Raw genomic sequence first — 15864 nt, 5'->3', positions numbered from 1 at the left:
CCGGTTCGTGGGACTCGCCCTATAGAAGCCATAACTCCGCTCATATGTTGCACACTTTTCTCACTTAGGACAAGTCTAGGGGATAACCCAAATATATTCTTGGTGCTTTCCGACAATCGGTACATAAAATGATGCATCAGGGAGGGAGCGGGACGCCTGGTGAATAAGCCCTACGGGGAACTCCAGTTTTATAGGACGCTCCAGTAATGTGACTCCTGAGTCACCGTGATCTGGTAATCCAGGGGCAGAATGTGATCCGTCCTACACAAATGTCAGATGTTGTCTAATGCCGTCTGCTCCGGACAATAAAGCAGAACTCCACCATTCTGCAATTACTTCTGCCAAATGTTACATTACATAATGTGTCTGTAGCTGATGGACATCTCGCCAGATGACTGTATACTGCTATACTGTGTGCTGCAGATCATGCTTCAGAATAGTTGGGCACAAAAAGGTAAGATTATATAGCAGTATTATATAAACACTATATGGCAGTATGATATGGGCTACTGAGGCTTAATATCATCACTATATGACAGTATTATCTAAGCACTATGTGGGATTTTAAGGACTAAGGATTAATATAGTCTCTATATGGCAGCATTATCTAAGCACTGGCAGTATTATGTGGACTTTTAGGGATTAATATGGTCACTATATGACATCATTATCTAAGCACTATGTGGGCTTTTAAGGCTTAATATGGTCACTATGTGGCAGTATTATATAAGCACAATGTGGCAGTGTTATGTTAATTGTTCAGGATTAGTATGGTCACTATATGGCAGTATTATCCAAGCATTATGTAGCGGTATTATGTTAATTGTTAAGGATTAGTATGGTCACTATATGGCAGTATTATGTGCACTCCTTACAGGCATATGTGAATGCATGATAATATTTGGGCACTATATTACTATGGTACATCACATTATATTACTATGGTAATAATTTATAGCAGTGATATGTTGGAAGTATGTGGAGGTATGTGGGCTTTCAAAGGCGTATTATGAGGATGCTTCACATTATTTTGTCACAATATGGTAATATTATATTGCAGTATTATGCACTATTATGTTTTTTTATGGAGGAGTATTATGGGGTAATTTTACATGACAGTATTAATCAGGCACTGTGTGTAGTATTATTATCTTGGTGAGTCATGGCGGTATTATGTAGGTTGAAATTACAAGAAAAACTAAACTGGGCGACCTATTCTTGCTTCGTTGGGTACTATATTCTAGGTTCAGAACCCTATAAGTGCGTAGCGATATGTATATCCTATATATGGTACACTTGAATATCTTGGCAGGATGATGCAGAAATCTTATTCCGAAAGTAACCCCCTCCACTCCACTTTTTTTTCCCCCTGCATTTTGCCTCTGATTGACATGTTTGCTCCTTCCATGCCTGAAGCTGAAATAATCACTCCGGCTCGACCGCTGGTCTTCATATCTGAACAGTAGATAGACTGCAGATTATTATCAGAAATCAAAATGCAGCTTTGGATGTGTGTGGAGTATAATCCTTTAATATCAGCACAATATAACACAGGCAAATTATTTTCAGGTTTATTGTATAGAAGCAGTAAAATTGTAAAAATATATTTCTAAATTTATACTGTTGGTTTATCCATGTGACATTTAATTTAACCTGTGGTTGTAGTAACTTCTTTTCTGTTCCTGTTTGTAAAGTTGCAGTACCACTTTTTTACCACTGAAAAGGGACCTATTTTTCTATAGATGTCAATGCAACAGCGCCCCCACATAGCTGACTGTATACTGCTTGTGCGTGCTATGGTAACCTTGCTTGCATAGGTGAAAGTGGGCAGCATTTGCATCCATTTTTAAAATTATTTTTTGGGGGAGGAAATTGGAGCAGTCAACTACTGATTTGCATTCCTTAAAGATCGTCCATCCCTAAAATCTAATAAGTCATTCAGTTCTCTTCTTAGGAGATATAACAAACTGTTTTGAGAAAACTGATATCCCATAAACTGGTTGTTTTATACCCGAAACTAAGTGCCCTGTTCCAAAGGGGTCCTCTTACAACTGTAGGTGCAAACAAAAACACTAGGATTATATGGTCATATTATTTAGGAACTGTTATGTGTTATGTGGGAACTATATGGCGGTAATATGTGGGCTCTTTAAAGGAGTATTGTGGCTACAGCATATTCTATGGTAGTGCTACTTTGGCACTTTGTAGCACTATTATGTGCATGCTGCATATTATTTGAGCATATAATATAGTGCGGTAGCATTACTTTGGCACCACTTGGCGGTATTGTCACCCCTTTTTTTTTCCTTCTATGCTCTAAGACGTAAAATCAACCTATTTATGACGTGATCTATCCACTAACTTGTGGGCAAAGTGCGGCCTGAGACGTCCGTGCGGCTGGATACCAGAGGTCCACGGGCCGCACCGTGCCCGTCCGCTCGCTGCCTCCGTTGTCTCGGTAGGCGCTGACTGCATTGGTGGAGAAGAAGCCTCCGGCCACTTTCTCCACCAGTCAGCGTGTGAAACAGGTGATGATGATGTGATGAAATGTACTCCGGAGAGTCAGCGAGAAGCAGAGCGCCGGGGAAAGGGACCGAGGTGAGTATGTGGTGGTGTTTTTATTTCATGTGTATGGGATGTTTGGGTGGGCATGGGGAGGCTATGGGGGCTCATGCTGTATATGGGGAGGCTATGGGGTGACATGCTGCACATGGGGAAGCTATGGGGGCTCATGCTGTATATGGGGAGGCTATGGGGTGATATGCTGCACATGGGGAGACTATGGGGGCTCATGCTGTATATGGGGAGGCTATGGGGTGACATGCTGCATATGGGGAGGCTATGGGGTGACATGCTGCACATGGGGAGGCTGTGGGGGTGTCATGCTGCACATGGGGAGGCAATGGGGGTGTCGTTCTGCACATGGGGATGCTATAGGAGTGACATGCTGCATATGGGGAGGCTATGGGGGTGTTCTGCACATGGGGAGGCTATGGGGGTGACATGCTGCACATGGGAAGGCTATGGGGGTGACATGCTGCACATGGGAAGGCTATGGGGGTGTCATGCTGCACATGGAGATGCTATGGGGTGTCGTTGTGCACATGGGGAGGCTATGGGGGTGTCGTTCTGCACATGGGGATGCTATAGGGGTGACATGCTGCATATGGGGAGGCTATGGGGGTGTCGTTCTGCACATGGGGAGGCTATGGGGGTGTCTTTCTGCACATGGGGATGCTATAGGGGTGACATGCTGCTCATGGGGAGGCTATGGGGGTGACATGATGCATATGGGGAGACTATGGGGGTGTTGTATTGCACATGGGGATGCTATGGGGTGTCGTTCTGCACATGGAGATGCTATGGGGTGTCGTTCTGCACATGGGGAGGCTATGGGGGTGTCATTCTGCACATGGGTATGTTATGGGGTTGACATGTTGCACATGGGGAGGCTATGGGGGTGACATGCTACACATGGGGAGGCTATGGGGGCCTCATGCTGTATATAGGAGGCTGTGTGGGGCTCATGCTGTATATAGAGGCTGTGTGGGGCTCATGCTGTATATGGGAAGGCTGTGTTGGGCTCTTACAGTATATAAGGGGCTGTGTGGGGGCTCATACAATATATAGGGGGCCAGCATACTTAATTCTGCTCAATATTAAGTGATACAATTAATAGTAATATAATTATCAATAATATAATAATTATAATATATGGATATTGAGCAGAATTAATTTCAGCCTATTGGTTCGGCCCCCCACAACAGTCACGGTCTCTCATGTGGCCCCTCAGGAAAATTATTTGCCCACCCCTGCATTCGCTCATAAATAGACAGCTACTGGCCATAGTATTTTTATAATGCTATAAAAAGCTAAATTTCAGGGTGGTTTTTAACCCCGTAGATCCCCCTGATGCCTGTTTATACTCCTTGTAAAAATTCTTGCACTTTGCCGCCGCTGAGTCATAGCGGGGCGCTGCTTTGTATTAGTTTCTCTTTCTCAGAAGACATTGCGTGCTTTGGTCGCAGGAAAATAAACATCCCCTAAAACTGAAAGGGAATGTCGAGAGGGCACGGCTCCTACGTCATAGAGTCAATATCCCATATTTACCTACCGCCAGCCCCCTGTGTGCTCAGACCCAGCTGTGGAATCTAAATGGGTTTTAATTAAAGGGATTACATAAGATAAAAGAAGCACATACTGTTCCTCCAGAGCTTGTACCTTCCCTGTCCGTCAGTTCATCTGATGTTGCGGGTTAGTCATATTAAGTATCATGATCCGTTCCTATTAGATTAAGACTAATAACGTTATTCATCCTGAGCTTCCTGGTTCAGGAACAGTATGCCAAGAAGGTGAAGGAGGCTAAGCTGCAATACCATTCACAGCCTGTAGAGAAGTGTGGCGCTGTTTTGGCAATATTTTCTGATTCTGGATATTCCCTTTTAAACCGTCTGCCCCATGTATTCTAAAGTTACCCATTAGTAGATACAAGACTCTTCGAAAGAAGAACTAGTGAGTTGCAGCCGACCTACAGGAAAGAGAGGAACTTGACTATTAATCAAGGATATGAGGACACTTCTAGGTCTGAAACCTTAAGTTCTCCATTTTAGGAACCTTTAAAATTATAAATATTCTGGGAAAGTGTTTAACTGTCCATAACATGTTAGTTTATAGGAAAAATATTCCCATGACCTCTTTTGTACTGGGACGAGCCAAACCCATGCTCCTAAAACTTTGGTCCCCGTTCCTGTGACCTGCTATTAGGTCTGTTGATCTTGAAAACTACTATGTGAACCTCATAGAGCTGTCTACTGCTCCATGTAATTCGAAGGCAGGAGCAAGATACAAGCTCTATAGAGTTCCTTTAATACCTGCTTTTATCATTAAGCCCATGGATATGCTTTGAGAACAGCCTATGGAGGATTTTAAATAATTTGATTAATGAGGGACTTGCCAATAGCACCACCAAAATACGTACACCTATGTTCCTAAACCTCCTGGATTGATGAAGTAGTAGTTATAGTTGCCATATAGAGGTTTACCGGCAGCTACAACCAATGATGATGCCAATATCAGAATCTATTTATTAGGAGATACTTGACAAGCTTGTGGTTAGAGATGGCATTAAAAATGAAAGTCATGGGGTGTGTGAGGAGCCCATTACGGTTCCTATTCATTGTTTAGGATTATAAGTAATGTCTCTCTATGGTACATCAAGTGCTGTGTGTTTTTTGTTTATGATGTAGTTGTTGTGGTGGTGGCGTTTTCTATTTTTTTTTGTTCCTTTTTACACTCTCCTCTTACTTTTCTTAGAGCGATGCGAGTATTGACCTGATTTTTTCTTTGCTTTTTTTTCTTACCATTCTTGCATTGCAATAAATGTCGTCATGCAGTTTACAAAGGGCCTTTTCCTTTTAGACTGTGCTGCCTGTTTTACAGATTTCTGTGTTTTGAACTCCAAGACAATAAAGGTTCTTCTAATGGAGGTAAATTCAACCCATGTTCTTCCCTATAATGACTGGTTGCCGTGGCAATTCTATAGGAATTTCGGTGTTCATTCGCACACAATGGAGTCAAATGCGAAATGACCCATCGCGATCGGCCGGACGTATGCTTTTATTGCTTGACTCATGATTGTTTTATGAAAGCTGATTGGTCGATGTGGGTTAATGTCAATTTACTCTGTTACTTGAGATGGATTTAGTGCTTAGGTCTCGTTACTGTGCAGATGGCGTATCGGCTTGTGTTCATCACTTCCACTTAAATACCTGATCTAGTAATATAACCAATTAGTCTTAACATGAGCACATGTCTCTCCTGAAATGCTCTGTGCTGCTGGGGTGTCTACTGCCCTTTAAGACCTCCTAGTATTTTTATAGGGTGTACTCTGCAGACCAAAAAATGATAAAAAAAACATTGATTTCTTGGCGTCATAAAGTACAGTATATGTATGGCTAAATGTGACGCCTGGTGGCGGTACCGGTGTTCTCATCTGCCCTTCTCATTATTGCCCTCTACAGGTTGAGACATCAGACCCGTAAGGAGCTCTATGCGTATAAACAGGTGAGGCTCCCAACTTCCGAATTCCACATTCTTTTCACCCCCGGATTCATTTGGTGACCAACAGGTTTGGTACCAGTGTTCCAGAAGTTCTAATGATTAAATCCAGGGGGCGATATTGCACAGACTTAACAGCCCCCTGATGTGATAACCAATCAGTATTTGGAGGGGGGTTTTAATTTCTGACATAAAACATTGGTATGACTTACGTTTTTCTGTTATTTTTTATTTTTCAGGTCATTTTGAAAGAGAAAGTAAAAGAGTTGAATCTCTATGAGGTTAGTATCTGGTATATCTGAAAACTACGACAGTACTTTTTATTTTATTAATTTTTTTTTATCTCTCTGTTACTAATTTTTCTAAATGGGTTTGAAAAGTTTTCCTATAATTTCCATTGTTGGTTTCCACATAAGCTGCTGACGTCAATTCTGCTTTCATCTGCTTGTAGATTTGTGCTGTTTGCCTAGAGGAGTTCAAGCCCAAGGATGAGCTGGGTATATGTCCATGCAAGCACGCCTTTCACAGAAAGTAAGTCCCGAGCCTTCACTGTATCCAAGGTTAGAAAGCAACACATCTGATCCCACCATTACTGATCCTGAGATACATCCTGTATTATACTCCAGAGCTGCACTCACTATTCTGCTGGTGCAGTCACTGTGTACATACATTACATTACTGATCCTGAGTTACATCCTGTATTATACCCCAGAGCTGCACTCACTATTCTGCTGGCGCAGTCGCTGTATACATACATTACATTACTGACCCTGAGTTACATCCTGTATTATACCCCAGAGCTGCACTCACTATTCTGCTGGTGCAGTCACTGTGTACATACATTACATTACTGATCCTGAGTTACCTCCTGTATTATACCCCAGAGCTGCACTCACTATTCTGCTGGTGCAGTCACTGTGTACATACATTACTGATCCTGAGTTACATCCTGTATTATACTCCAGAGCTGCATTCACTATTCTGCTGGTGCAGTCACTGTGTACATACATTACATTACTGATCCTGAGTTACATCCTGTATTATACTCCAGAGCTGCATTCACTATTCTGCTGGTGCAGTCACCGTGTACATACATTACATTACTGATCCTGTACTGATCCTGAGTTACATCCTGTATTATACTCCAGAGCTGCACTCACTATTCTGCTGGTGCAGTCACTGTGTACGTACATTACATTACTGATCCTGAGATACATCCTGTATTATACCCCAGAGCTGCACTCACTGTTCTGCTGGTGCAGTCACTGTGTACATACATTACATTACTGATCCTGAGTTACATCCTGTATTATACCCCAGAGCTGCACTCACTATTCTGCTGCTGCAGTCACTGTGTACATTATATTAACCCTTTCTGCCATGTTTCTATCCTTGTGTTCTGGTACATTTCTTTGTCTCTTCTTTCAGGTGCCTCATTAAGTGGCTGGAAGTGCGGAAAGTTTGCCCCCTGTGTAACATGCCCGTCCTGCAGTTGGCCCAGCTTCACAGTAACCAGGAGCCCGGCCCCCCGCAGGGCCCGCTGCCCGGGGCGGAGAACATTGTATAGTCTACAGCCAGCCCGTCGTCGTGGGTCGCCCATACCTGAAGCCACAGATCACATGTCCTTATCCCGATTCTTCGGGGCAGATCCCAGAATCCTGGTCGGCAGCTGATGGATTCCTGTCCCCGCCTCCGACATGGATGTGTGGACTCTGTCGCAACCAAAGCACTTTCGTCTCCCGTCGCTCCGCAGGGGGCGCACAAGGGAACTTGGCAGCAGTATTTGGCCTTGGTCGAGCACTTTACAAGATCTCACTGGGACTCTTGCAACTTTTTTTGTTTTTTTTCTTTTAAAACATTTTATATGGAAATCTTTTACTGGAAGTTTCGCTGTGCGGGGGTCGGACGTGGCACAAGTGACCATTTACAAAGGGAAGGGATGGCGCCGCCCACGAGGAGCCGGGGATGGAGAAATGCCGCACTATGCAAACTGCTTACTGTAAACCGTGCCGATCTCTGGATGAGAGAAGCCCGGTGCACCGCTTCTCCTCGCCGGGGTACTGTACACACCACGAGGGTCTTCTTAATGTAGTGCACCCATCACCGGCACGCTGCCCCTTATTCCAGCTTCACCAATATCCCACAAGTCGGGGCTTTCTGCCCTAATTACAGCATCGAGGCGCTTCACAGCTGATAACGGTTTAAATTTGTTTTTGGGGGGCTTAAAAAAATTTCTTTTTTGGGTTTCATTAAAAATATTGCCCCCTCTGATTTTTTTACAGGCCACGTTAAATTTTAATTTGGTCATAAATCGGCTGAGAAGAGCTCTGAAAACGACAGATAACAGTTACAGACTCTTCTGTCCAGACGAGCTCGCTGACACATTCTCAGTTAACTCATTCTTCAGCCAGCAATAGACGCAAAGGTAATGAAGGGGAAACTGAGCCACATTTTTAATGAAATGCAAAGATGAATATTTTTAGATATAATATGTGTATAAATATATTATATAAGTCCCCTAAAATGTAAAACCCCCTTTTAGATACAAGAGGGGGGCTTTAGTCTAGATTTGTCTGGGGATAATACAGGAATTTGTCTCCAGGCGGCCATGAAATGGTAGAATTTTATAGGAAACTTAGCACTTGGGTTATTAACCCTTTAGTCCCCCCCCACTCATTATATGCCAGGCTATGTTGACGATGCCAAGTCTCTTCAGTGCCCATCAAATGGTTCAGTATATTACATGAGATATTTAGGGGGGGGGGCAAAAATGTAACAAAAAAAGAAAAAAAAAAACCCTTCTAGAATTGTGTTCATTTTTTTTAATTTTTTTTTAAATAATAAAAAAGCCAAATTCTTTATTAAGACTTTTAGGCACATGTAACATGGCAATGGTCGGGCCTCTCTGCCGGATAGATTGGGGTCGGTCATGACATCTCTATAGAAACAAGAGCACTTAATTTAATTTATTATTTGTTTTCATAGAAGGCTGATGTGATCCTTATAAATAAGAGGTGTCTTATATAACCGATAGAGAGATATATATATATATATATATATATATATATATATATATATATATATATATATATATATATATATATATATATATATATATATATATATATATATATATATATATATATATATATATATATATATATATATATATATATATATATATATATATATATATAATTATTAAAAAAATAAGGTCCTGAACCATCCTAGGGAGACGACATGACGGATTGACGGATTACACCTTTTATCCTCTCCAACAGATTAATATTAAAGTATATCAGAGGTGGAAAAAAGCTGTTTTAGAAGACACGGAGGCCCTAAGTAGTCACCTCTGTGTGAGAACATCTGTTGCTAGGCAACCATTTAAACGGAAGCATTTGGAATTCTGAAGGAATCGGTTTCCGGGGGCGACAGCTTAAACGTAAACATCGGGATTCCAAATGGAACTGTACGCCCTAAGATCAATCTCGTCACTTTTTTTCGTCTACGTGCCCCCCACACATGCGCCATGTTGTATTCAATATTAAGAATTCAGGTTTCAGTGGTTCCTAATAATTTAATCTTTTAATCGCCCTCTATAATAAAGATTCTTTTTTGTTGTTATTCTTGCTGGAAGGATAGATAACGTCATCTGTCTGATCACAGCTATGGCTAGGTTCCCATTGCGTTAATGGGATAGCGCTAACGGACAGCGTTGCACGGCGAAATTAACGCCGTGCACCGCGTCCGTTAGCGCTCCCATTGCCGGCAATGTTTAGCGCGCATTGCTAGCGCGTGTCATTTTCGGCACGCGCTAGCGATGTGCCGGTCTTCTGTAGCACGCCTCGGACGCTGCTTGCAGCGTCCGCGGCGCGCCCGAGGTCCGTTCCCCGCTCTCGCAGATCGGGGATCTGCGAGAGCGGGGACGTTAATGCAACCCCTAACGCGGCCCCTAAAAAAACATTGCGTTAGTGCAATCCGCTAGCGCTAAACGGATTGCCCTAACGCAATGTGAACCTACACTTTTTTTGTTGTTCTCCTTCATTTTCATAAGATAAAGATTATTACATTACCCATATTTTTCCTCCTAGTTAGGACGTAGTGTGCGCTGGTTTCCCCCTCAGTGTTATCTCCAAGCGCCTTACTTTATTTAGTGCCGGTCATTTGCTGTAGAAGGTTTATTGGGATGTGATGTCGTGTTTTGAGATGTCAACAATTTTGGCAAGACGAAGTGCAAAATTCAAAGTGTTAATAACCGAGAAAACAATTGCTATTGTTCAAAAGCAAAAAAACACAACAACAAAAAATCCCATATCACCACTTACCTATAGGATTAGTCCACATAAAAAGTTGGGTCACTGTGTACAGACACTACACACTGACTATGTATTATTTTCCAGAGCTGCACTCACTATTCTGCTGGTGCAGTCACTGTGTACATACATTACATTACTGATCCTGAGTTATATCCTGTATTATACTCCAGAGCTGCACTCACTATTCTGCTGGTGCAGTCACTGTGTACATACATTACATTACTGATCCTGAGTTATATCCTGTATTATACTCCAGAGCTGCACTCACTATTCTGCTGGTGCAGTCACTGTGTACATACATTACATTACTGATCCTGAGTTACATCCTGTATTATACCCCAGAGCTGCACTCACTATTCTGCTGGTGCAGTCACTGTGTACATACATTACATTACTGATCCTGAGTTATATCCTGTATTATACTCCAGAGCTGCACTCACTATTCTGCTGGTGCAGTCACTGTGTACATACATTACATTACTGATCGTGAGTTACATCCTGTATTATACCCCAGAGCTGCACTCACTATTCTGCTGGTGCAGTCACTGTGTGCATACATTACATTACTGATCCTGAGTTACATCCTGTATTATACCCCAGAGCTGCACTCACTATTCTGCTGGTGCAGTCACTGTGTAAATACATTACATTACTGATCCTGAGTTACATCCTGTATTATATTCCAGAGCTGCACTCACTATTCTGCTGGTGCAGTCACTGTGTACATACATTACATTACTGATCCTGAGTTACATCCTGTATTATACCCCAGAGCTGCACTCCCTATTCTGCTGGTGCAGTCACTGTGTACATACATTACTGATCCTGAGTTACATCCTGTATTATACCCCAGAGCTGCACTCACTATTCTGCTGGTGCAGTCACTGTGTACATACATTACATTACTGATCCTGAGTTACATCCTGTATTATACCCCAGAGCTGCACTCACTATTCTGCTGGTGCAGTCACTGTGTAGATACATTACTTGTTCTGTATTATACTCTAGAGCTGCACTCACTGCTCGTGTCGTTATGAACTGTATTGGATTAGCAGAATAGTGAGTGCAGCTCTGGAGTATATGTGCACATGTCAGTGACTCAACTTTTTTATGTAGGCTCTTTCTGGTATATGGTGTTTTACATCGGTGTATCTAAGCCACTTCACTATTACCAATATCCAACAATCGTATTATGGCTTTCAAACCGCTATTGATTTCCTGCGGACATTCTCCTTCTTGGTTTATCATAGAATCCTAGAATGTCACAGTTGGAAGGGACCTTCAGGGTCGTCGAGTCCAACCACCCTGCTCAATGCAGGATTCACTAATCCATCTCAGACAGAGGTCTGTCCAGCCTCTGTTTGTTTGAAGACTTCCATTGAAGGAGAACTCACTACCTCATTATAAACCTCATTGTCTCAATTTGTACAGTTGTCCCATTCCCCAACCAGCACCAATGATGTTTTTCAGATGTGCGGCTCCTTAGAATTGGAATTTTATATAGATGCCCTGCTTATGACGTCCCAACTGGGGTATTTTTTGTCGCAGCATATACGCTAGCGAAACGTAGAGTTTCCTTTTTAAGTATTGAATTATAAGAATAACCAGTAGATTTTTTTTCCCTGGGTTTGTTGTGATTGTACCACATTGGACTACAGTCACGTGTATATCTTTAAAAATGAAGAATTGACATTTTCTTGATAACTTGTGTAATCTATAATTTTTTTTATAGTTTGGCCAAACTTTTTTTGCACTGTTTACTATGGTCTTACATTGATATTCCTTTAGTGCATATTTCCCCACGATTCCAATAATGTAACTACTTCTGATAGACCTGCCGTCCAAAAATTATTTTTTTCTTCAAGTATTTTTGGTAATTTTTTGACTTCCCTGTATGACGAGCGTGACAGTTGATGGGAAGGATCTTGTAATGGTAGACTCCTAGTTGTGCCTGTGTGACTAAAGTCGAGTGTTTATCCTTGTCTATAAGGGCTCTGATGCTTTAAAAAGAGACCTGTATCGTCCATGTAATGGTTATGGTTTTGATATATTCTATTTTCTTCCAGGTCAGATTGGATTAATTGGCTTTGTGGTGCCATTGTATTAACGTGTTTGTTTTGTTTTATGGAGTCGTAAAATTTTTGGAGCATTTGGTAAAATTGGTTGACTAAAATGTTATCCCTTTAATTGCAGTGGCGGCCATCTTGTGGGATAATTTTTTTTTTTTCTAATTATTATTATTAAACCTCTTTTTTTTTTTTCTCAAAGTATCACCTAAAACTAATCACATAATCGGGAGCTTGTATTTTGTATTATATTTTGTATTAAAATATTGGTTAATTGTATCTTTACCACCCACTACAATGGCTGCTGGTATTTAAAGTGGCTAAAATAGATTTTTTTTGGACACTGTAGATCTTTTCACTGGTCTTTAATTTGTCCAAAAATATAAAATTCACACTAATAATTTAGGTTATCTGTGAAAAAATGTTTTAAAGCCTTGTCGGAGAAGTAGACAATGGAGGCGGCCATCTTGATTTCTATACCAATCGGTAGGAAATTTGGTGACGACATTGCCCTTCAAGGTTGTGTAGAGGTTATGGCTGCCATGTATAGACAAAATAGATGATCCAGTATCATTTTCACAAACTTTTTTTTTTTTTTTTAAAGTATTTGATAGTAAGGCCCAGTTGTTGGAAATGTATTTCGTATTGGTCAAACGTACTCACTAGAATCTAACTAGATATTAGGTAGGTGAAGTGTTGTGATGGATAAGGAATTGTCTAAAATCTTGTGCCAAAATTTGTAATCCTTTTTTTTTTTTCATTTTTTAGTTTTTTTAAAGGTCATATTCCAATTATTGTGATGTCACATATCGGTAGTGGTTGTAAGTCCTGTACATGGGGAACTCCAATTACAGAAAAAAAAAATTTCCTAAGAATTTCTGCCCTTAATTATGACCAAGGGGGGCAGCATTTTGTGTTTTCAGAGTTGATATAGTGAAGATATTTTGATATATTCTCCTCTAGATAATGAAAAGAACATTAGATCTGTGCTCCATTATTATGCCTGGTGGGAGTGGCTTTGATGACAATTATGGCAATGATAAATACCATTAATATTGAGGTGTTTCTAAGAAATTGCCACTTTTCCTTGTTTGTACTTGCTAGAAGAAAATTCCGCAAGCAATAACGTGCCTGAGTGTCATGGCCCTTTAAATTTTGTAAAGTTTATGTAAAGTCATCATGACCTGAGCAATGAGCCTCGACCTAACACAGTAATGTCAATACAGTATTAAACCACAAAAAGGATATTTATGTTTTATTTACTATTTCTTTTCTCCTCGTCTTTTTTTTTTTTCTCCTTGTTGTTCCATTGTCTTTTTTTTTTTTTTTTTTTTTGCTTTTTATTATTTTTCTCGCGTTGTTTGTGAGACCTCAGGTTCTCGGTTTCATAGACGTGTTTGTACACTAAAAGAGAAGAGAAAATTCTGCAGCAGACTATTTTTTAAAACGTAAAAAAAAATAAAACAACTCACTGTTTTTGTAAGCTATATTTTTGTATATTTAATTGCTATTAAAACCGTGTTTTTTGCTAACTACGATATTCATATGAAAGAAGAAAACTGTTTTGCATGTGATTTGACTTGAAATGTAAATAAAGGAGAACTTTTCAAAACTGTTTTTGTGTGTGAGCGCAGTCGTGAGTCATCTTCCTCTTGCCCAAAAGTGAAGATTTTTTTTTTCATGTATTTATGTATTAATAAACTGATACAATTTAATCATCGTAAAAAGATGGTAAACCTAAAATAGGCCACCACAAAGTAGTACAAATATAATAATGGACAAGAACAGAAGCACAGATCAGCCAGACACAACAACCACCCGTGGCCACAGCGAAACGAGAGGAAACACAACGCGCATCGAGGCGTTCAACGAGCCTCAGCCTACCATGACCGCAGGCAACTACCACGACCACAGGCAACTACCACGTCCAACTGACACAGTGTGCACACACGACTGAGGCGAGGAGGCTGAGCCCGGCCAACACTGAGCAAGACACAGAAGTACAAGGTGTTCAGTGCTCAGAGACACAACTGAGGCGAGGAGGCTGAGCCCGACCACCTCTGAGCAAGACACGGAAGAAAAAGGTGTTCAGTGCTCAGAGACATGGCCGAGGTGAGGAGGCTGAGCCCGGCCAACACTGAGCAAGACACAGAAGTACAAGGTGTTCAGTGCTCAGAGACATAGCCGAGGTGAGGAGGCTGAGCCCGACCACCACTGAGCAAGACACAGAAGTACAAGGTGTTCAGTGCTCAGAGACATGGCCGAGGTGAGGAGGTTGAGCCTGGCCAACACTGAGCAAGACACAGAAGTACAAGGTGTTCAGTGCTCAGAGAAATGGCCGAGGTGAGGAGGTAGCTGCTGCTTTACGACTCCCTGGCACATAACAAGGAAATCCCTGTCCCTATGTGCTGGCGTGTGTGGAGTGTGTTACACTCACTTCTAGGCCGGTGGCCACCACTGTCTCCGGGTCTCCATCTTCCAGAGCCGCTGCACATAACTCGGGGGACACCCAGTTCGTTTCAACACAGAAATTTACTAGACAACTCAAGTTCTTCCGTATGTAACATGCAGTAACAGGCACAACACTTCTTTCTTGTTTCCTTAATACAGTCAATTTTCAGCATTTCTATCCGTTCCTCCTGAACTATCCCTACATTTACTGGCTCTGTTAGCCCCAGGGATTTCCCATCCAGTTCTGCAGTCCACCCGGGATCTGTTACCTTCCCTTCACGTGGTTCCACGTCCATCTTCATCTGTATGCCAGAGGAAAAGGCACTCTTTGTAGTACCTGTATCGAGCCTTACGCTCCGGACTTTGCAGGAATGCCTGCAATGAATCCCAGTAAGGCTTCCCACTGCCCTGAACTATACACTCTAGCTATCAATATCGACCCACTGCAACTTGGACTTGACCTTCTTAACTATCTTCCTTATCTGACTGCCTAGAAGAAAGCAGTCCATTTTGGCTGGGGCTTTCCCATCCCACCATGGGCTAGTCCCGAACTTTGTCTGTCCCTATTTCTGTAACTGACAGATCTCCTTCACAAACGTTATGCATTACATTTACATACATTAAACATATTATGCCTATAATGCTTACCAAAGTCTGTCTTACCCTATAGTCACTACCTTATGACCTAAAACCTAACCAATGCCTTACTCTGTACTTTATACCTTACCATATCACAATACACATTAAGAACCGCAGGACATAGTTCACACTTCACATGGCACAATGTATGTATACAAACTACATGACATCATTTACATAACTCGATTGTTGTCTTTAGGGGCAGGAATGCTACCGTACCATAGTAGTACAAAGCCCACTCTCTATTTTGGAGACTTTATGCAGTCAATTGTGCGAAGATTTTCACGTCCCTTAACGGTCCAACACCATTATGGGAACCCTGTACAAACCTTTGT

The 15864-nt window shown here is 41.6% G+C and overlaps 1 protein-coding gene and 1 long non-coding RNA gene across 3 annotated transcripts in view; both read left to right on the top strand.

The window, feature by feature from the left end:
• The window catches only part of LOC143793376 (RING finger protein 24), an 80903-nt gene extending 71819 nt beyond the window's left edge, over positions 1-9084 (top strand). For both annotated transcript variants that reach the window (XM_077280283.1, XM_077280284.1), the window contains exons 3-6: positions 6021-6063; positions 6297-6338; positions 6509-6588; positions 7486-9084. In XM_077280283.1, the coding sequence (XP_077136398.1) occupies positions 6021-6063; positions 6297-6338; positions 6509-6588; positions 7486-7624 (304 nt within the window). In that variant the 3' untranslated portion in view covers positions 7625-9084. The remainder of the gene's footprint in view (positions 1-6020; positions 6064-6296; positions 6339-6508; positions 6589-7485) is intronic.
• Positions 9085-10962: 1878 nt separating this feature from the next.
• LOC143793377 (uncharacterized) lies at positions 10963-14054 on the top strand. Its single transcript, XR_013220116.1, has 2 exons — positions 10963-13254; positions 13347-14054. It is a non-coding gene; the product is annotated as an uncharacterized LOC143793377 (long non-coding RNA).
• Positions 14055-15864: the final 1810 nt, after the last annotated feature.

The sequence above is a fragment of the Ranitomeya variabilis genome, chromosome 1 (assembly GCF_051348905.1).
Source record: "Ranitomeya variabilis isolate aRanVar5 chromosome 1, aRanVar5.hap1, whole genome shotgun sequence".
Lineage (NCBI taxonomy): Eukaryota > Metazoa > Chordata > Amphibia > Anura > Dendrobatidae > Ranitomeya > Ranitomeya variabilis.
This window is presented reverse-complemented; position numbering and strand designations above follow the sequence as displayed.